This window comes from Odocoileus virginianus, unplaced genomic scaffold (genome assembly GCF_023699985.2).
Source record: "Odocoileus virginianus isolate 20LAN1187 ecotype Illinois unplaced genomic scaffold, Ovbor_1.2 Unplaced_Contig_2, whole genome shotgun sequence".
Taxonomy (NCBI): Eukaryota; Metazoa; Chordata; class Mammalia; order Artiodactyla; family Cervidae; genus Odocoileus; species Odocoileus virginianus.
Window position 1 is genome coordinate 1,947,509 of NW_027224319.1, and position 22,143 is coordinate 1,969,651.

Sequence of the window (22,143 nt, forward strand, 5' to 3'; positions counted from 1 at the left end):
GGGCTTTCCTAGTGAGACAGTAAAGAATCGCCTGCAACGTGGGAGACCTGGGCTTGATCCCTGGGTTGGGAAGGTCCCCTGGAGAAGGGAGTGGCTACTCTGTTCCAGTATTCCTGCCTGGGAATCCACGGACAGAAGAGCCTGGTGGACTACAGTCCAAGGGGTTGCAAAGAGCCAGACACAACTAACACTCGGACCTTTACTTTCATGAGCGAAGGGGGATTGCCCCCTCAAATATTAGCTCAGAAACTGGGACCCCTTGCTCAAGTGATTGCTTATTTCTCTAAACAATCAGATCAAACCGTCAAAGGGGGGCCGCCTCGCCTATGGACTGGAGAAGTTAACCACAACCCTGCAAAAGGAGACTTTAGTTAAAAGTTAATATCGAGTCAGTCAATCACTATATAGACCCCACACCAAGTTCAGGCTTTAGTTAGTTCTAAGCAAACAGAATGGCTATCCCCCAGAAGGTCAACTCAAGTTCAGGCTACGCTTTTAGACAACCCGGTGGCTATGTCAAAAACCTGACACAACACTGAATCCTGCCACCCCACTACCCACAGAAACGGGGCCCCTGGAGCATGACAGACTAGGCCAAACCTTATGCTGCTCTGATCTCCTCGCTGTCCAAGGGCCTTCCAAGCAGGACAAATCTCAGCCTTAGAGTGGTTTCACACCTCATTGAGAGAGATTGGGAATCTCGACTTTTAAAGCTAGCATCATGGGGTTCATTGGATTGATGCTTTTTTTTTCCCCTTGATTGAGATATAATTGACATACCATAAAATTTACTCATTTAAACTATACAATTCAATTTTTGGGGTATACTTACATGGTAAGTATGTAACCCCAAATCTAAGAAGTCAGTCTCTCCCAAACCCCAAAGAGTAATGCTTCACAGATGGGAGCAGTTTTGAGAGAAGGGAAAAGGAAAAAAGGCGGGTGGGGTATGCAGTGACCGCCCAGACCCAAGTCACAGAAGCAAGAAGCCTACTGCAGGGATTTTGCTCAAAAGGCCATGCTGACAGCCCTCACCTGAGCCTCAGGGCTCAGGGAGGGGAAGGTCTTAAATCTTTATAGATTCCCAGTATGTATATACCACCCTGTACACACACACACACACACACACACACACACACACACGGCGATTTGCAAGGAAAGAGGTATCTTACTGCAGAGTGTGAGCGGTAAAACCTGGCTTACGCATATTGAGGCTCTGAGTATTAGTACAGCTCCCAAAAATCACGTGGCAGCGATCCATTGCAGGAGTCACCAACAGGAAGATGCAGAATTAATAAAACGAAAAAACAAGGTGGACGCAACTGCCAAAAAGAGGCCCTAGAGCCAGAAAGCAGGCAACAGCTCCTCATACCTCAAAGGTCAGATCCATCCAATTACTCCCCAAATGACGCAAAGGAAGAGTTAGACAAGCCCCAAATGGGGCTTCAACAGCGATCTGGGGGTGTCTAGTTAGTGAAGAAGGGCAATACTTCTTTCCCCAAACTGGGGCTCATCAAGCCATGCAGGAGGGTCAGCAAGGAACTCCCTATGTGAGGGAAGCCCCACATCCCTGGTTGGTGTCTGTGTGTGTGCTAAGTCGCTCAGTTGTGTCCAGCTCCTTGCGACCCATGGACTGCAGCCTGCCAGGCTCCTCTGTCTATGGGATTTTCCAGGCAACAGTGCTGGAGTGGGTTGCCTCTAGTAAGTATATACATGGTAAGTATGTAACCCCAATCTAAGAAGTCAGCCTCTCCCAAACCCCAAAGAGTAATGGTTCACAGATGGGAGCAGTTTTATAAGAGAGGGGAAAAGGCGAAAAGGACAAACTTTTCATCCCACTAGAACGAACCTATTGCATCCTCCAGGGTCTCTTCCTGACCCAGAGATGGAACCTAAGCTGCACATGGGCTGAATTGATTAGCTGAGGATGTGGTAACTTCCGGCATGAAAAGTAACAACCCTAACACAAAACCCACCAGAGGCCCACAGATCAGGCCCATTCAGCCCGAGGGACTCATCCTAGGGATAAGTGCATCTAAAATCCTGGCAAACCGGCAGCTGCCAAGTCCAGCTCACCCCTAAGGGGACGGGCCCCACTGGGCGACCCTAACCATCCATCCGACCGGAAGTCACAGGGACCCCTCCATGCGTGCCTCGCCCTCAAGGGAAGAGAACCCCAAGCCCTCACCTCTGCAGAGATGACCTGGGGCAGCGAGCCCTTGACTACCTGTGGGACCCTCTCTCTGACCTGAAGCTTCTCTTCCATAAACCCACCACCACAGTGTGACCCAGGGAGATTCAGCCACGGCAGGGCCTGGACGCCAGGGCCCTCTCGCCCTGACCCACAGGCCGAGGACCCAGAGACCCACGTTTGTAGCAAACGCTTGGCAGGTGACCGCTATTCTCTTGTTAATATTTTGGCCTTTTGGAACTTTACATTGTCTGGTGTCCTTTGTCTCCAAAAGGTGAGACAAATGGGGGTGGCTCTGGGATGCCAACAATCAGGGCCTAAGCCTGGGCATCCTGGGGGCAACCCAGACATACCTAAAGGCAGCCGGGGAGCATTCTGTCCCTCCAGGGGGCTCTGGTGATGCCCCAAACCCACAAGAAGCAGTCACAGAAGGTGGTCTAGCGCCCCCTCAAGGCCTCTTGACAGTGAGGGGCATGGAGCAGAGATGTGTCACCAGCAAAGCCCGTTAACAACTCCCAGGAAATGAAAGTAGAATCTGGGTAATAAAATCAAGTCTAACCTTTAGTTTTCCTGTGTGTGTAGTCTTCATCGGCTCAGAGGAAGCCACACCCGGACGCTCTGCACCGTGTGGCTTCACACCGCGGGCTCTGCACTCTTCACAACCAAGCTCCTGCTTCAAAATGCCGTGGGGCCAACACCTAAGTTGGCTTTGCCGGCCACGTGCAGAAGCGAGCCGAGATCGCTATAAGGCAACCCCGTCCATGGCCTGTCTGCACAAGCAAGCGTGTGCTCTAGAGCAAGTTCACATCTCTCCATTCTGTGCTGGAAGCAATAAGCTTTCTCCTGCTTCTGAACCAAACTCACCCTTGTTTTATCAACTTGAACAACACCAGGCAGGAGAACTCTTTTAGCGGACCCAAGGGAAATAGTCAGGTTGGTGCCACTACCTTATAGATTTGTGGGTACTAATGAGAGAGAGGTTAGGCACGTGTGCATGCTAAATTGCTTCAGTTGTGTCCGACTCTGTGTGACCCTATGCACTGTAGCCCGCCAGGTTCCTCTGTCCATGGGATTTGCAAGAATACCGGACTGGGGTGCAACGCCCTCCTCCAGGGGATCAAACTCGTACCTCTTATGTCTCCTGCATTGGCAGGCAGGTTCTTTACCTCTAGCACCACCTGGGAAGCCCCAGGGGTTAAGCAGGGTTTAGTTATTAACAGTTAGGGTATATCATCAAATGCTGAATTTCAAGAATCAGAAACCAAAAGCGGATCTCTTTTGAGCACCAGCCTGTGATAAATTTTGTGCCAGTCCTGGCCGCCTAAAGACTCATGAGACACAGCCACTCCTTTCCAGCCGCAGTGGGAGAGACTGAGTGAGCAGAAAGGGGATGACTTCGCCCGGCAGGTCTGACAGCAAGGAGGGCGCCGCGACACACACACACACGCACACAAGCAGCCCATGTGAGCCTGCTACCATCCAAGGGCGTGACTTCGGGGCTGAGACCTGAAGGAGGGGCTTTCCAGAAGAAAAGGGCCAGTTCCAGCGGCAGGAGAGTGAGAGAGGAGGGGTCCTGGTGCCCCTCTCCACCTCACCCCTGCAGGAACTCCCATCCCCACAGCCCCCCACAGCTCTCATCAGATGAAGGCGACACCCAGGTCTTCCTCGATGGTTTAAATAGCTTCACTTGGAAGCTGCAAAACTTGTATGATTTCTGTACAACCTTCCCCCAGACTTCTCGGGTGGTCTTTCTCCATGTGTTCCTTCCTCTCTTCCCCACTCAACACACACACAACACACACATGTACCTACCACAGATGTGTAAGTTGTTATTTTTCCTCAATCACTGGAGAATAAACTGTAGACAAGGTATTGCTTCACTCCTATTTCAGCATGTGTTTCCTAAAAGCAAGGATACTCTCATACGTATTCACGAAGCAAGTCAAAATCAGGAAACTAACACCGACACAATATTATTATCTAACCTTATTAAAATCTTTAGATTATTAAAATTCCACCTAATGTCCCACTAATACCCTTTATCACAAAAGAATAACAGTATTTTTTTCCCTCTGGCCCAGTGTCTAACTCGGGAGGAGGCATTCCATTCAGTGGTCACGTTTCCTTAATCTGAAAAATTTCTCCATTTTGCCTTTTATGACCTTGACATTTTTGAAGAACATAGGCCAGTTGGTTTATAAAACGTCCCTGAATTTGGGTTCTTGGATTCTTTCATACAGTGTTTCAGCCAACTTTCTTCATCAGAAAGGCTGACCATTCATATGTACCAGGCCCACTCCTACCTCATTAGTGACTATCCTCTGATCTCCCAACTCTCTTAGATCCTTACTCCTTTATTTCTCCCACAACTGTAAAAGGCTTGTTCCTATAATAAATCCCTTATCCCATAGCACTCGGAGAGTTTCTGCTTCCCAGATGAACCTGATGGAGAGACAGACTTAACAGTAACAACGGGACCAAAGCTGGTGACTATGGGTGATTGTTGAACCATTCTTAAAACTTCTCTGTAGAATTCCAATTTTAAATAAGACTTTAAAATTAAATATTTTGAGGAATGAGTCACAAGACAGTGAGTGTTGTTAACTAAGTATGCTTCTATGATGCTAGCTTTAGACCTTGATTTAGTTGACCACCTTATAGTTTTAGAACAGTGAAACCGTCTCCCTTACGTGGCTCAGAATCACTTTCTATTCACTCATTCCAAGACTCTGGGAGAAGTCCAGCTCCATGTCCCTCGATTTTGAGCCCAAATCTCTCTCTGTTGGGGAAAAATATTTTAGTGTTTTTTGTGTGTGTCTATCATTGTTCTGATGAAAGAGGTTATTGTGCCCCCACCCCCAAGAACTGAAGGTCTAACATTGTATATCATAGAACCTTTATTATTTTTTCCTCTATATTCTTAGAAACGTACATAACGCCCGTGCTCTAGTTATAACACCATTTATAGACATTTAAAATGCATCTTCATTTATAAATATTTTACATTTGGTCCATAGAACAGATCATTTTACTAAATAATACTGTAATTTTTTTAAAACAGGCTCTGTATATAGTTTGAATATGTATATATTACATATATTTTTTAATATAGAGATAGATTTACTTGGTGTTCTGAGGATAAACCCTTATTGCAAAAAAAAAAAAAAAGCATATATGATAATACAATATTTTTCCCTCCCCAGGGCAAATACTAAAAAAAGTTACACGTATTCACAGTTCTCACAGTAATTGAACGACACATAATATTGTGCTATATATGTGGGTTTGGATGGAAATCAGTTAAGGGATTTCTTGCCAAACATCTCACTTAGATTTGCTTACAAACATTATTAAATACACTGCATTTGTCTTCGAAAGACTTGTTCTTAGTTCCAGAGTGAAGAACAAAGAGAAAGTTAGAAGTCTTCCTGCCCTTATTTTAAAGGAATTCACGCCAAGGCTGAGGGGGTGGGACCACGAGACACAGAGAAGGGTTCCTTTTGTTCTAAACCCTATAATTTAACAATACATATGCATTTTGATCCTGGATTCACCAGTTGGCATTTGGGATGCCTTAGTGATGAGACTATTTTACAGATGACTTCAGGAAAAGCTTGTGAGATTTCCTACACAATATCAAATGAGACTCTAGGTACCACACGTGAGGATGAATGTACATATGTGTGCATTTCTATGCATACACAAACTTTTTTTTTTTTCTCTACAAGAATGTGCTTGATATTCTGAGGGTAATACCTTATTGCAAGAACTGGTATGCTGGTCACTTCTGGATGAGGATGAAAGATTTAAAAAAACCCACAGTCACAGTTATTTACCATAGTTATTAAGGATTAGTTGTAAAACACAGCTCGTGAGTTTAACTAGCTAAGGAGTACAGGGCACGACATACGACTTGCTACACGGGAACCCATGTTCCCAGCAAATGAGAAGCTGTTGAGCTGCTGGAGCTTTTGCAAGAAACTGTCTTCACTGGATCTGCTACCATGGCCACCAACATCATCACCATCACCACCACCACCGTGGAGCCCAGTTCTGGAGAAGAACAAACACTGCCTCCCAATGAAGCAGTTTTCATCTCGGAAGCACTTGGGGAGGGGGTCTGGATTAACACCAGCCCCTTGGTTACTGGGCTGGTGGATTTTAGTGGCAGCGAGGAGATGCCCACTGGGGAATTTTTCAGAGGAGGGGAGAGGGCAGCAGGCGTGACTGGGGTGGCCATAGGGAGACGGTTCAAGAAGGAGACAGTTAAGACCACTGGACCCGCTTTGCAGTCAAACACAGAGCCTCATCTTCATTTCCTATGGATGGTTCTGTGCTTGGCAAAGCAGGCTGGCCTAAGAAAAGGGCTCCTGGTTAGGAAACGGCCCCGGCGGGATCAGAGCCCCTCCACCACCAACGGTGGTTAAAAAAATAAATTGTGCTTTGCAGCCATTTTCCGAGGAGCAGGGGGTTTGTCTGGAAGGATCACTGTTGGGCCAGGTGCCCTCAGAATGGCCTGGCCAGGAGTGTGGAAGGGGGTGGGGTGGGGGGTGAGGGGGGAAGTAGGAAGCTTAGTGCAGAGATGCCCGTTCAGTTGGGTGGAAGGGAAACAGGTTACTGGATCCGCTGCTTGAAAAAGCAGCTCTGGGAATACTGACGGACCTGCGGGGGTGGGCGGGGGTGTCAAGCTGCCTCGGGAAGGAGAAAAACAGAACACTAAAGCGCTGGCTCCCTGCTCTTATTAAAGGTGAGCTCTCCCTGGAAATGCCCATTATACAGAAAATAGCCTTTTCACGCACACAGAGCAGCATTCCTGGCAGAACCCAACTCCTGCCAAGCCGGAGATAACAGTCATGGGTTTCGGCAGTAAGAGAACAGTCAGGAATTAAAACTAAAAGCCAGGAGACCACAGCCTCGCCGCTTCTCCCTGGCCGGCGGGGTAGTAAAAAAGATCTATTATAGCAGCCACACAGGCCGATGCTGACGGGGGAGGAGGGAGGCCGGGTTATAAAGGTCACCAGCCCGCGAGCATCTACTCCTCCCACAGTGGGAGCCCCCCAACCCGGGGGTGTGACTGTCCCCACCTCCCTCTGTTTGCCTGTTGATGGTGTCTGGACTCGCCACTCGAGGTAGGTTGAGATAGATGGTATCTTCAGACATCAAGTGGTGGTCACGTGCAGCCAGGGCGGGGGGTGAGAGCATGGGTGGGCGAGGCGCCCCGCACCCCTAGATGTAGGCCTCTTTGCTGGCTGAGCCGCTGGCCTGGGACTGCTCCGGACCGTTCTCTGGGCGCACGATGTCTTCACTTGGCTGGATCATGACCTGGATCCGCTGTGGGAGGCAGAGGGATTAGCGCTAGGATGGGGGGAGGCTGGCTTCTCCTTGGCCCACCCACTTTCCAGGTCCCTCCCGCCTGCTGGCCTGCAAGGCCAGGAGCTCCCAGCCCCCTCCTGCACCTCTGCTGACGCCCCCTGGTGCCACGCCCACCCCCTTTCACGTGGATCATTGTAGCAATTCCCCTGCAGGTCGCAGCACCCCCTCTACTTTGGTTCTTGCCCCTCACCCTTTTCCTTCTATTCTTGACACCCCAGCCGGGGGGGGAGGGGGGGATTAGGTGAAAAGAGAAGTCAGACCACGTCCCTCCGGACCCAACAGTGGCTCCCATTTCACCAAAGCCCTACAAGGCCCCACAGGACCTGGTCCCCCCATCCCCGCCTCCGCCCCTTCACTGCAGACCTCACTGTTCTCCCTTCACCCCCTCACTTCCTCCACTCTAGCCAGGCAAGCCTCCTCAGCACTGAGCAAGGGCCCCTGCTGTCCCTGCAGAGTGGTACATCCTTCCTTTCAGACGGTGACACAGCTCGACCTGTCTCCTGAGGTCTCGGCTCACTGATATCTCCTCAGGGAGCCCTTGCCCAGCACCCCCTAAACCCCCTTTCTCCATACTGCTCATCCCCATCAAGCGTGACTTTATTTAATTGTGGATCTTTTCTCTCTTAGAATGTATTGTCCATGGTGGTGGTAGTTTAGTTCCTAAGTTGTGTCTGACTCTTTGCAACCACATGGACTTGCAAAGCCAGGCTCCTCTGTCCATGGAGATTCTCCAGGCAAAAATACCGGAGTGGGCAGCCATGTCCTCCTCCAGGGGATCTTCCCGACCCAGGGCTTAGACCCATGTCTCCTGCGTTGAAGGCGGATTCTCTACTGCTGAGCCTCCAGGGATGCCCGTGAGGACGGGACTGTGGCTCAGGGCTGAGTCCCCAGCACTGACCGTGGCGTCTGGCACACAGCAAGTGTTCAGTGCATGTCTGCTGATGGGGTGAGACTCTTACCCACCTTCTCTGCACGCGCCGCCCCCCATCCTACCCCATCAGCACCTGTCCTCAGACGAGCCTTCCCGTTTCCTGACTGCCTTTTGAGACTTGGTAGAGAACTGTGGGAAACAAAAGCCTTGGACGTGGAGTTGGAAGAAAAGGCCGTAAGGGCCCTGCTCTGCTAATACCTGACCGCAAGGGGTGGAGAAGAGGCTTCTGCCACATCTTCCCTGTGCTGCAGACCTGCAGCCCCTCCTGCCAGCTCTGAGTGGGTCTGGCAGTGGCTCTTGGAGGGCAGTCAGGCTGAGAAGCACGGATCCAGGTCCTCCCCAGCTGTGGCCCTGCATCCGTCCTCGGCGAATCCCCCAGCCCAGCCTTACTCCATCAGTGTCTCAGGCCCTGGACCTCCAGCACAGCCTTGTTCACTCGAGGATTCAATATGATTTAATGAAGAGCTGCTATGGACCTGGCATGTGCCAGGGGGCCCCCGCTAGGGGCAGCGTGCTTTTCACGAGGTCTCCAGTTAGGCTGTGAACACATCTGATTCCACCCTTCATGGCTCTGTACAACCCTCAGGATAAAGTCCAAAGTCCTTGTCCTGCTTTTCCAAGCCCTTCATGATCTGGTCCAACCTTTGGTCCCAGCCTCATCTCTCGTCACCTCCCTGCATGCCTCCCCTCTCTACCTGCCAGCTACACTGATCCGTTTATACCCCTGGGCCTTTGCACATGCTTCCTATCCTCTTCCAGGATATCCTGGAAGACTATCCTATTCTCTCTGCTTCTATCATTTATTTTATATATCTCTTCTTTTCAGATCTGCTTCTCTTAGAGGTTATTACAAACTACTGAGTATTGTTCCCTGTGCTACGCAGCAGGTCCTTGCTTATCTGCTGTATGTATATTACTGTATATATGTTAATCCCAACTTCCTAATTCAGTCCTCCCCTACTTCCTTTCCCCTTGGTGACCGTAAGTTTGTTTTCTACGTCTGTAGATCTATTTCTGTTTTGTAAAGAAGTTCGTTTGTATCTTTCCTTCCTGCTTCTCCTTTTAAGTGTGGTTTGTCCTAAGGCCTCTTCTTTGTTGCCCCCCTCTTTCAGAAAGCCTTCTCTAAGCCCCCTCAATGCAGGCAGGGCTAACCCATCTCCCTGGTTCACCCCAATCGTGACCTCTGACACTCTACTGTCATTGGCTAGCGACCTGTCTTCTCCCCAGGCAGACTGTGCTCACAAGGGTGGGGGTGGTGCTCAGCACAGTACAGAAGGGGCCCAGCGACAGGAAGGGTAAGGAACGGGCTTACCTGCTTCAGGGAGCCCTTTAAGGTGAGGAACATGTAGGCCATGTATCCGGGGATGAGGACCATGGAAGACAGGGCCATGAGCCAGCCCACGCCCTGGCCCCACTTGGGGAAGACGTAGCTCCCCATGGTGAGAGGGGTCATCTGCACAGCACTGAAGATGAACACACCCTGGGGAGGGGGAGAGAGGGAGGGCCAGGCGGTCACCCAGACTGGGCTGCCAAGGCCCTTCCTTAGACCCTGCAGACGGCAGGTCCACCGCGCCCCACCCCTGCCCTGGCACTGCCCAGGGCGCCCCCAAGGGCCCAGCGTCTTGGGAATCCTGCACCCGGGGCCACTGCTAGGACATAAGGTAACTTCGTGTAGAACAGAAGCCACCATCTCTGAGAGGACCAATAGTAAAAGGTGCCTTCTCTGTGACAGCCAATAGGAAACGGCCTCCGTTCTGGGAGAGCCAATAAGAAAAAGGTGTCCACTCTGGAAGAACCAAGAGCAAAAGGTGGTTCCTCCGGAAGGACCAATCGCAAAAGGCGGTGCCTTTGGGAGGACGAATAGCAAAAGGCCTCCCTTCGTCCCAGGTAAGCAGTATGTCAGGCAGAACAAGGGTGGGAGGTCACCCCCAGCCTGCCGTTGGCTGGGTGCCCTTGCGTAGGACACAATATATGCAGTGGCCCAGCCCCACTGCAAGGACCTGGGTGGGTGGTCCTTCCCAGGCCAGTTCCTGCCTTAGTTTCCCCTTGCAGGAGAGAATGAGGGATGCTGAGAATGCGGGGCCACCCCATGTGGATGGTTTGGCTTCAGAATCAGGCCAACATGGTTTGAGCCTGAAGATGGTAGGCTCAAGTGTTAAGATGCCCACTGGGTGAGGCTGGCTGGTGAGCCCCGGCCCCCGCAGCAGTGAAGTGGGGCAAAGACAGCCGCTGTGCTGAGGTTCGTGAAGACTCCAGGGAGCAGAGGAAATGCTCAGCACAAATGGGAGAGAGCAGTATTCCTAGGGAATAGAGGTCTGGAGCCCTTCCATCTGCCTTTGGCTCCAGAAGTTTCTCTTTGGCCCCGAGTCACCCCAGGGTCCGGTCTGGCCCTGCCCTTACCGCCACAATAATGGGGGTGAAGAAGGACCAGCAGAGCTTCCACCAGATGCAGGGCCTGGAGCCGACCATCTCCTGGATGTTGTCGTAGAACCGGTTGACGCCTGTGACAGGTGGGACGAGAGCGGGAGGGATGAGGGAGCAGTGGGGACTGCAGGCTCAAGGCCCCGATCTGCTGCTTCCTCACACTGCGACCACGGCCAAGTCACCTAACCTCTCTGAGCCTCAGTTTCTTCGTCTGTAACACTGGGTGAATGCTCCAGGGTAGGGGGTCCTCATCAGCTAAGCACTCAATGACCAAAGCCCACCTCCCCACCTCCCACCCCGGTAGGCGGGGCAGTCACCTGAAGGTGAAACCATCTACCACCACGAGGACGTACCTACAGGAAGCAGCCCCACCTTTCAGGTCCCTCCCACTCAACATCTCTCCCAGCAACGCCTTCAAAGCTTTGCTGGGCAAAGGTTTTCCCTGCTGATCTGATGCATGAGTGGCTACTGGTAAGACTGCTTGAAGAATTGCCAGTCTTGCAGAAAGAACTCTGCAGAGGTCCTGAAGTTCACGAGAGTGACACTGGGTGCCACTCAGACTTAAAAGCAAAGTCACTGATAATGAGGACCTGGGAGGGTCAGACCAGGTGGAGAGCAAGAAGGGAGAATGATGAGAAGGGTGAAGTGGCAGGACTACAGGGACCCCCAGGGACCCAGGGGAACACTTCTTCCAAAACCACCAGCTCGCTGTGATAACCGAAGTGCCCAAAAGGACAGCTTTTTCACTATCAGGCAGTTGAGTCTAGAAACTCAGGTCACAGAATCAACAAACAAAAATCACCATGTCCTGCATTCTTTGTTCTATGATTTATTATTGCTGTTGTTCAGTCGCTTAGCCACGTCTGACTCTTGCATCCCCATACTGTAGCATGCCGGGCTCCTCTGTCCTTCACTATCTCCTGCAGTTTGCTCAAATTCACGTCCATTGAGTTGGTGATGCTATCTAACCATCTCATCCTCTGTCACCCCCTTCTCCTCCTGCCCTCCATCTTTCCCAGCATCAGGGTCTTTTCCAATGAGCTGGCTCTTCGCATCAGGTGGCCAAAGTATTGGCACTTCAGCTTCAGCATCAGTCCTTCCAATGAATATTCAGGGTTGATTTCCTTTAGGATTGACTGGTTTGATCTCTTTGCAGTCCAAGGGGCTCTCAAGAGTCTTCTCCAGTACTGCAACTCGAAAAGCAACTTGAAAGGTGCTCAGCCTTCTTTGTGGTCCAACTCTCATAACCATACATGACTACTCTTCTAAAACAATACATGCTTTTAATTACAGCTTAGCTTTTAAAAAATATTTAACTTTAGAACTTTTTTTGTAGTTTTACATTTCTTTTTCTAGATAAAATTTCAAATAAATCTTTGATCCCAAAATTTATGAAGAAATGTTGGCTCCCATTTTAAAGGAGTTTAACTTAGAGTTCAGTTCAGTTCAGTCATTCAGTCGTGTCCAACTCTTTGCACACACCAGGCCTCCCTGTCCATCACCAACTCCCGGAGTTTACCCAAACTCATGTCCATTGAGTCGGTGATGCCATCCAACCATCTCATCCTCTGTCGTCCCCTTCTCCTCCCACCCTCAATCTTTCCCAGCATCAGGGTCTTTTCAAATGAGTCAGCTCTTCGCATCAGGTGGCCAAAGTATTGGAGTTTCAGCTAAGGTATCTTCCAAATATGGGATGTGATATGCTAACTTCATTGAATTGCTGCGAGGACCAAATAAATTAATGTATGGAAAAGGTCTGGTGTTCAAGCTGTATTTGCAGAATGATGACTGGAGAAAGGATTACTGAATGGATGACTGAATGAGTGAGGAAGGAGGGGTTGGTGCTTACCATAAAACCAGGAAATGGAGACACATTCAAAGAACACGAGGAACAGCAAGCTCATGCCGCTGGCGGAATAGTAATCGAAGAGTTTGAAGACATAAATGCCGCCCTGCAAGAGCAGAAGAGGGGAGGATGGGTCCCCTGACCCTGGGGTCCAGTGCACTCAATTCAGGGTCAACACAGGCTGTTCAGGTTGGGGTCAGGCCACCCTGCAGCAGGAAGGCCTGACAGTAGATTAGAGCAAAGACAGGGGGCCTTGCAGCCCTGCAAGGATGTGGGTGTGGACTCTGGGGACTAGGAATAAAATGTCTGAGTGGCGGGCAGAAACACCCCATTTCTGGGAAGGCTGGAGGGCAGTAAGAGGAACTAGTCACTCGAGCCACATGTTCACAGTGTCAAATGAGTCATGTCTCCCCCCATAAGCTCTTCCATAACTTAAATAAGACCGTAGGGGACTTCCCTGGTGGTCCAATGGCTAAGACCCTGAGCCCCCAGTGCAAGGGGCCAGGGTTCAATCCCTGATCAGGGAATTAGATCCCACATGCTGCAACAAGCATTCACATGCAGATCCTGAGTGCCACAACTAAGAGCCGTGCGGCCAAATAAACATTAAAAAAAAAAAAAGACCATAATGTAACACATAAAAATTAAAGATACATAAAATAAGATCCAAACGCATTTGGAACATCCTGCACAATCTGGCTCTGCACCCTCTCCCTAACCCCCGACTCCGTCACCTCCACACTGGCCTTCCTTCTGTCCCCCGCGTTCACCAAGTCCATTCCCACGCCGGGGCCTCTGCACCTGGGTGTGGTCCTCCCCTGGTGAGACCTCTCCCCGGGCTGGCGCTTCCTCACCAGTGAGTTTCCGCTCAGCTGGCACTCCCTGACCACTCGGTCCCAGGCGGCGTCCCTCCCACCCCCACTGCTCATTCTGTCCACTCTCCTGTCTTGTTCTGCCACGTTAACTGCAGAATCTGCAGGGTCACGCCAGACCCACAGCAGGTGGTGAGCGACTCTGAAGAATGGAGTAACAGAGGAACAATAAACCTGGGGCTGAACAGCATCTGGATCCAGGGAAGGCTTTGCGGATCATAAATCAGACCCATGGGGCTGTGTTCACAGCTTTAGGCTCGTTTGTATTTATCAAGTAATTCCTCAGTTGTGTGTCTGTCTTCCAACTGGACTGGGAAGCTCTTTCTTTAAAGAAAAAAAAACTTATTTATGTGTTTGGATGTGCTAGGTCTTAGTTTAACTAGGCACGTGGGGCCCTCAGTTGTAGCATTCAGGATCTAGTTCCCTGACCAGGGATGGAACCCGGGCTCCCCGCACTGGGAGCTCGGAGTCCTAGCCAGTGGGCCACCAGGGAAGTCCCCTGGAAGCCTCTGAATGCAGAGACGCCTGCTCACTCTCCAGATACAAACAGGAATGTGGAAATGAAAGGAAGGGATAGCATCAAGTTCCAAGGCCCAGCTCCAACCTGACTCCCGGCTTAACTCTGTGAGTCTTTCAGGCTGAGTCCTGCATTTCTTCCTCCAGGGAGCAGTCGCTGGGACCCCAAGTCAGGTTGGGGAGGCTGTGTTCTCATTTCCCCCTCAGCGTCTGCATCTCCCACCAGCCCGGGAGCCCCTTGAAGGCAGGAAGCCTGCCTGGGTCACGGCTCAGGGCCTGGGACAAAGACGGTGCTCAGCGAACACACGAGAGGAGGCACACAGGGTCTGCCAGGGGCCCCAGGCAGCAGCAGCGGCAGAGGCGTGCCGACGCGCTCACCTGCGTGATGTTGGACAGGCCGATCAGGTAGGAGACGAGGCAGACGGCGGCGATGAACAGCTCCCTGCGGTTGCGGAGCAGCCGGGGGTACTCGTCCACCAGTGCAGTGATGAAGCCCTCCACCGTGCAGAACTGCAGTGGGGGGTCGGAGGTCAGCGCCCTGGGCAGCCCCAGCCCCCCACCCCCAACCAAAGCCTGACCCTCGGGCCCGGCAGGGCCAGGAGAGCCTGGGATCCAGGCCTGACTCTCCCGCCACCTCCCTCCGCGACCTCAGAAGAGGGCCTTCCCTCTGGGCATCAGTTTCCCCATCTGGAAACTGGGCAAGGTGGCTGACCTGTCCCTCATATCTCACATGCTGGAATATTCTAGGGGGTCTGAAACTCGTGGCCATGTTCCCGGGGACCTAAGACAGTGGGCTGCTCTCCTGGCCTGTTCCTGGACCTGGGAGGCTGGGAGGGGCTCCTCAAGGTGCCAGGGACGGTGTCCTCACCTGGCTGTCAATGCCCAGCATGAGCAGCATGGAGAAGAAGAGGATGGCCCAGAGGGGAGAGATGGGCAGCTGGGTGACTGCCTCCGGGTACGCCAGGAATGCCAGGCCGGGGCCTGTGGAGAGGGAGGCAGAAGAGGAGAAAACAAGGCCCTGAGCACCCGCGGCCGCCCCAGCACACCCGCCTCCTAAGCTTCATCCCATCTCACGTTCAGAGTCATCTTTTCAGTGAGTGTTGTCAGCCTCTCTTTCCAGACAAAGAAACAGTGTGGGAGGGGGCTGGGAGGGAGGCAGGGGGGCTACAGGGCTGGGTTCAGAGGCAAGGGGACCAGTGAGATGAGCGACGGCAGGGGCCTGGCTAGCGGTGCAGAGTTCCAGGTGCAGAGAGGGGGGCAGCTGCAGAGACGCTTGGGAGGCAGAGTGGGCAGGTCCTGGATTTGGTTGGTTTGAGGGAAGATGAGGGAAGCACCAGGATGCTGCTGGGGTCTGGCCTGGGCACTGGACACTAGAACCCTTTGCTGTGATGGGAGCACAGGGTATAAGGCTCAAGGAGTTTAGCAGTTTGCATTTGAGCGTCTCCTTGGAACACAGGAGATTGCCACCTCCCTGGGGTCTGGCTCTGGAAAGCGGGCAGCTAGGAAGCTCCCCTCATGGGCAGGGGAGATTAGGACCTCAGTGAAGAATGGTCTTTCCACACGACCTGCCCAGCTCTCCACAAAGGGAATGGACAAGTCACACTGCCTCCCTGAGCCTCTGCCGTGTCCACAGGGGGCTGCTGTCCTTGGACCCTGTAGCAAGGAGGGCTGCCAGGTAGGCATACTCGATGCCAGGGAGCCCGGGGGGCGGCCATGGTGGTGCTGGCCGGGAAGACGGCAATGCCTGTGCAGTTGGCCCCTCCCCCCAACCCTCACCAGTGCAGGTGCTGACCTGAGGCCGCCACGTCAGCAATGGACCTCTTGGTGACGTGGGCCATAAAGCCCACGATGGAGAAGATCACAAATCCGGCGAACATGCTGGTGCAGGAGTTGATGCAGCAAACGATGATAGAGTCCCTGTGGGGGGGGGGGGGGTGGTCAGGAAGGGTGGGACTGGTGGAGGGTGACCCCATGGGCAGTGGTTATGGAGTGACCAGGTGGACCAGGCTATTTGGGAGCTAATGGTGTGCCCACCCCCAACCACCAGCGCAGGTGCAGAACTAGGAGGAGGTGGCCAGAAGGTGCTGGCTCAGAGATGGGTGGAGGGCTAGGGGAGGGGTGTGGCCATGGAGGGGGTGTGGCCGTGAATGGGGGCGTGGCCAGGGCACAGAGGGTGTGGCCACAGGTGGGCGTGGTGTGAGGGCGTGGCCATGGGGTTCACCTGTAGACGTTGTTGTGGAAAGAGTTGTAGCTCCCGAGAGCGATCAGGGATCCCAGGCCCAGCCCGTAGGAGAAGAAGATCTGGGTGGCGGCATCCAGCCACACCTGCAGGCAGAATGATTTTGAAAATAGTCAAAATTAGAATCACAGCCAGAGTGGCCCCAAGACCTTTTACACTAATCGCCTCTACCAGGCAGCACCCGGAGTTTACAAAAGATAGTCAGAGACATGCGATGTTGTTCAGTCGCGAAGTCACGTCCGACTCTGCGACCCCATGGACTACAGCACGCCAGGCTCCTCTGTCCTTCACTATCTCCCAGAGTTTGCTCAGATTCACGTCCATTGAGTCGGTGATGCTATCTAACCATCTCATCCTCTGCTGCCCCCTTCTCCTTTTGCCTTCAGTCTTTTCCCAGCATCAGGGTCTTTTCCTGGAGACGTGCGATAACTTACCCTAAAGCTGGTATGGGGACTTGGGACTCAGGTGTGTTCTTAACTCAGTGCGGGCCCTCCAGGAAGGCCAGGAGCTGAGGCCAGGAGAATCGCTCACCTCGGAGTCCGACAGCTTGCGGAAGTTGGGCGTGATGTAAAAGAGGATGCCCTCCTTGGCCCCGGGCAGCGTCACTCCACGGAAGAACAGGATGATCAGCATGATGTAGGGATAGGTGGCGGAGAAGTAGACCACCTGGGAGGAAAGGGGGCAAAGGGTCACACCCCTCCAGCACACCCAGACTCTCCCCCTCCCCACTTTAACTACATCCATACCTGCTGTGGCTCTGGGCTTGTTTCCGGTTCATCTTCCTCCAGGAAGCCTTCCTGGATTCCTAACCTGCCCTGCATGGCCACTTTTCTGAAGCCCCTCCTTGGTATCCAAATCAAATAGGTCAGCACCCATGTCTTCCCTTTCCCTATCCCTCCAGTTTTTTAATTGTCATTTAAAGTATTCAAGTAATACATGTTTGACAAGGAAATTTTAAAATTCCACATGAACACACACACACAATTAAAGTTCCTTTCAACAGCCCATAGAACACAAGTTACATGAGGGACGGGACTTGTTGTGTTCATGTCTGTTTTCCCAGTGGCTAGAATGTCCATGGTATATAGTAGACACTCAATAAGTGCCCAACAAATACATGAGTGCATCGATGTTAATATTTTAATGTCTTCTTTTGAGGCTTCGCATATATGATTCCATTTTCCTACAAAGGAGGCTCAGTTCTATACCTGCCTTTTCAATTAACATGCTTAAAGTTAAAAAACATACAGTACAAACCACTTTGTTTCTTGTGTTGTATACTGAATGCTGTTTGATTGTCTCCTAACACTGTGATTTTTAATTATACAAAACAGGTCTCAGGAGGTCCCGCCACCCGATGGGCCAGGAGCCACATCTACCCTCTGTTTCGCGATGACTCTGCCCAGCCCAGGGGAATCTCGAGAGACCCTGGCACTGTGCTAAAAGCACGACACACACTGTTTCCTTGAATCCTTACAACTTCCCAGAAGGTAGATAATGTTACTATTCCCATTTTACAGGAAAGGAAACCGAGGAGGCACAGAGCAATGAAGGGACCTGCTTAACTCAGAGTTGGATGAGGTTTCCTGGAGCTGACTTGTCACCCAATGCAGAGATCCCTCTCTGAAAACCCATCCCCCACAGGTCCCCACTGTGCAGACCCCTTACCTTTCCCGTCCAGCCAACACCCTTCCAGATACAGAAATACACCAAGATCCAGGCGATGGCCAGGGTGATGGCCAGGGGCCAGCGGATCTGACCTGGCTTATCCAGCCCGTCTGTCATCTGGTGCATGTTGCGCCTGGTAGAACATGGGAGGGAAGACAAAGTCATGTGGGGCTGGCGGGGGCTGGAGTGACTTGAGGGTGCCCAGGGCATGGACACGGGTGATCACTTTCTCCGTGATGCTGCTGACAACTCTGATCACTGGGCTCCAAGAGCTGGGCAGAGACTGTGTGCCAGTTAAACTAATGGGGACAAAGGGCTGTGTGCTCAAGGGTCCTGCCAGCAGCCTTCATTCGGCCACCAGGATGGCTCACCTGGGTGTCTGCGGCGGCCTTCCAGCAAGACCCCATCCCCTCTTCTGCTCTGTCCCCACTCCAGCCCCAGGGAGCCTTCTAATGTCTGATCATGTCACTTTCCTGCTTGCAGCGAATAGCTCACTGTTGTTCTCACAGTTGTTCTTCCCGAGTGACACCCCCCCAACCTCATGGACAGCCCCCTGCACTTACTCCCAGAACTCCACCACGGCGCTGGTCATGTTGGTGGTGTTGATGATGCTGTAGTTGGAGAAGCAGCGGTCTGTGTTCCAGGAGTTGTCACACTGTTTCCACGGCAGCGTCTGCAAAGACACAGCCGCACACACAAGCCCCATAAGCCCCAGGAGCTGACAACAGTGATCCCAGGACATACCGTGCATCCTCACGGTCCCCCGAGCCACCTCACGCCATCATGTCAACTCCTCTTCCCAGAAGCTGCTGGCTGCTGGTCATGCTGTGCTCCCCATTTTAGAGATCAGAGAGGTGCAGCAACTTGCTCAAGATCACACAGCTCCTAAGCGTCAGAGCTTTACACTCTCGAAAACCAGCTCTCCAAGCTGTACCATAAGGTCTTCCACATCCCCCCTGGGGCTACCTCCCAGCGACATGAGCCTGGGTAAGTGACCTCACCCATCTGAGCTCTGCACATCAAAGTTAACAGCCAACATTTACCATGCTTGTTCCTTGCTGGGTACAGTTCTAAGCACTTTACACGCATGTATTCCGTAGGCCTCATACAACCATATGAGATAGGTTTTACTTGAAGCCCCATTCTGTAAACAAGGGCACTGTGGCTCAGAGAGGTTAAGTGTCTTTCCTGAAGCTGCACAGCTGGTATATACTAGGGGTCAGGATTTGAACCCAGGCTGTCTGGGTCCTTATAAGAGGGGCTAACAATGCTATGAGTTTTGGAGAGACCAGGGCAGCTGAAGACAAACCATGCCCCCCACCCAGAGGAATGGCCCTGTTAGGGGCAGAATGGTGGTAAGTGGATGGGGGCGCCGGTCTGGGTCTGGTTTCTTCAGGGTGGGGCAGGCCAAGGGGCCACTGACCGTGGTGAAGGAGTTGTACAGGTAGTAGATGGCCCAGGAGATGATGACGATGTAGTAAATGTTCAGCCAGAAGGACAGCACAGCAGCGGCGAGACCCACACCTGGGAGCAGACGCACCGGCGAGACACTCGTTTAGTAAAGTGCTAGCAGAAACCGGCCCGGCTCCGGTCACGGGTGCTGCTTTCCTCGACACCGCCAATCTCACTAGACCCCGGAGCGAGGCAGGCACTCGGCTAAGGCCACACCCACGTGGCGGGTGAGGGAGCCGGGACTTGCTACTGGGGCCCAGCCCAGGCTGGAGGCAGGTGAGGGGAGAGGGGCTGAGGCCAGCCAGGCAAGCACGACCCTCCACTCGTCCACCGGAGTGTCTGTCAGGCACCGAGAAAGGAAGTGAAGGGTCGTACCCAGCCCCTGCAGGGGCAATGAGCTCGCACGACAGGGCGGGCTGACGTGGGGTGGGGCCGCTGGCTTGGGACTTCTCCTGCAATCATCGCCAGCAGTCACCTGCCTCCAGCAAAGGCTGCTCTCTATCCAGACATGACCTGACAGCTCCCTCCGTCTGGGGCCTGGAGGTGGGGGCAGGAGCATGACCACAGCCCGCAGCCCCACTCTGCACACTTACCCTTGAACATGGGGGCCAGCTTCCACACCCCCAGGCCCCCGATGGATGTGTACTGGCCCAGGGAGCACTCCAACAGGAAGAGGGGGACCCCCGCGAAGATGAGTGTCAGGAAGTAGGGGATCAGGAAGGCCCCTGCAGGGTCAAGAACAGAGGTACTCATGGCCTCAGAGCTCCGAGAAACCCGGTCAGTCAGAGGGAGCATCACAGAGTTGGGGGTGGTGGTGTTTTGGGGTACTGGCCACAACTGCCTTATATTCTGCCACCACGGCAGCCCCCTAAGCCAGAGTAAGGCCTGAGGATGTCCTGTGCTCAAAACCCAGGCCCTGCACTTTGCAAAATGTAGAGGTGAACTCTTTGGTATCACTGACAGAGGACTACTGCCCTTTGGAATTCTTAGGAAAAGGATATGAAACAGGAAGTGGGGCCTGGCGCTTCCTTTGGAGTCTTTGTTGTTGTTTAGTCACTTAGTCATGTCCAACTCTTTGTGACCCCATGGACTGTAGCCCACCAGGCTCCTCTGTCCATGGGATTCTCCAGGCAAGAATACTGGAGTGGGTTGCCATTTCCTCCTCCAGGGGATCGTCCCAACCCAGGGATCAAATCCATGTCTCTCTGCATTGGCAGGCAGATTCTTTACCACTAGTGCCACCTGGGAAGCCCTTGGAGTCTTTAGGGTACCCATTTCCCCCAGGTCACCCCATAAAACACCTCCACAGGGGTTTGCCCCCACCAGGAAGTCGCCAAGCCAGCTACCTACCACCACCATTTTTCCCGCAGAGATACGGGAACCTCCAGACGTTGCCCAAGCCAATGGCGTAGCCCACGCAGGACATGAGGAAGTCGAAGCGGCCCTTCCACGTGTCCCGGTCCGGAAGGTCTGCCGCCTTTTTCTGCACCTTGACCACCAGGGTTTTGGGTTTGTCGTTGGCCACGGGGACCTCGCTGACCTCCGTGGAGATCTGCCCGTCGGCCACCTTGCTGCCGTCGGTTGCCATGTCTCGGAGTTTGGACGCAGGGGTCCTGGCAGACGGACGTGCAATGTCAGCCCCGGTCCACGTGGACAGCAGTTTTGCGGCTCAAGGTCACCCTAGGAGAGCAGAGGGTTGGGGCGATAGGCACTGAAGGTATCAAGATCCTAGAGCCTCCCCAATATAACAGAATGAAATAATGCCCAAGCCAGGGGCCGTACAGGGCTCTCCCCTCTTCCTTCCACCAGCGCCCGCTCCAGGAGGAAGGTGTCTTTTGTTTCCAAGGTCAGCCAGTGAGGGTTTGGCCTGACGTCTCCTGGACCAGCATCAAAGCTGGCCATCTGTGACACGTGCCCTCTGCGATGTGTCCTGCTCAGAGAATACTGTCCAGGCTAAGGTGCTTCAGTTTCGTCCCACTCTTTGTGACCCCCATGGACTGTAGCTCGCCAGGCTCCTCTGTCCATGGGGATTCTCCAGGCAAGAATACTGGAGTGGGTTGCCATTCGCTTCTCCAGGGGATCTTCCTGACCCAGGGATCGAACCTGCATCTCTTACGTCTCCTGCATTGGCAGGTAGGTTCTTTACCGCTAGCGCCACCTGTGAAGCCCGCTTGGAGAGTAGCCCAATGCAACCAAAATTCCAAACTACTCTTGATTGCTCTGGTCTCAGTTTCCCCACCTATAAAATGGGGGGAGGGGTAATCTTCTCTGGCTTATAGAATTATGGCTAAAAGGAATTTTTAATGGCCATGAGGGTGCTTTTCACCCAAATGGTTCAGAAAGGAACCCCACAGACAACTGTTTGGACTCTGGTTGTTGACGTTACCTGTGGTTTTCTGTGCTGGGTCAGCTCCACAGCGGTTCCCTCTGCAATCGCGGGGTGAGAGCCTGCAAAGAGGATAAACAGGGTGGTAAGCTGGCAGACAGGCTGCGGGCAGCCCTGGGTGCAGGCAGCGGGGGTGCAGGCAGCCTGCCAGCATCTGAGCTGTGGACGGGCACCCAGCCGGGTGACCGCAGTGGGTACATGCGACCAGGTGCTGGTTCCCTGGGTGCTGGGAACATGCAGGAGTG

General features: G+C 52.8%; 1 protein-coding gene across 1 annotated transcript in view; it reads right to left on the reverse strand.

The window, feature by feature from the left end:
* Positions 1-5,070: 5,070 nt before the first annotated feature.
* Positions 5,071-22,143, reverse strand: part of SLC6A1 (solute carrier family 6 member 1) — a 40,025-nt gene continuing 22,952 nt past the window's right edge. Inside the window, exons 2-16 of the mRNA XM_070463415.1 lie at positions 21,899-21,960; positions 20,863-21,192; positions 20,106-20,237; positions 19,484-19,584; positions 18,624-18,733; positions 18,061-18,193; positions 16,924-17,058; positions 16,375-16,478; positions 15,946-16,070; positions 15,022-15,134; positions 14,532-14,663; positions 12,769-12,871; positions 10,896-10,996; positions 9,808-9,975; positions 5,071-7,522 (exon numbers count right to left, since the gene is read on the reverse strand). Of these exons, the coding sequence (XP_070319516.1) occupies positions 7,418-7,522; positions 9,808-9,975; positions 10,896-10,996; positions 12,769-12,871; positions 14,532-14,663; positions 15,022-15,134; positions 15,946-16,070; positions 16,375-16,478; positions 16,924-17,058; positions 18,061-18,193; positions 18,624-18,733; positions 19,484-19,584; positions 20,106-20,237; positions 20,863-21,100 (1,800 nt within the window). The 5' untranslated portion in view covers positions 21,101-21,192; positions 21,899-21,960 and the 3' untranslated portion in view covers positions 5,071-7,417. The remainder of the gene's footprint in view (positions 7,523-9,807; positions 9,976-10,895; positions 10,997-12,768; positions 12,872-14,531; positions 14,664-15,021; positions 15,135-15,945; positions 16,071-16,374; positions 16,479-16,923; positions 17,059-18,060; positions 18,194-18,623; positions 18,734-19,483; positions 19,585-20,105; positions 20,238-20,862; positions 21,193-21,898; positions 21,961-22,143) is intronic.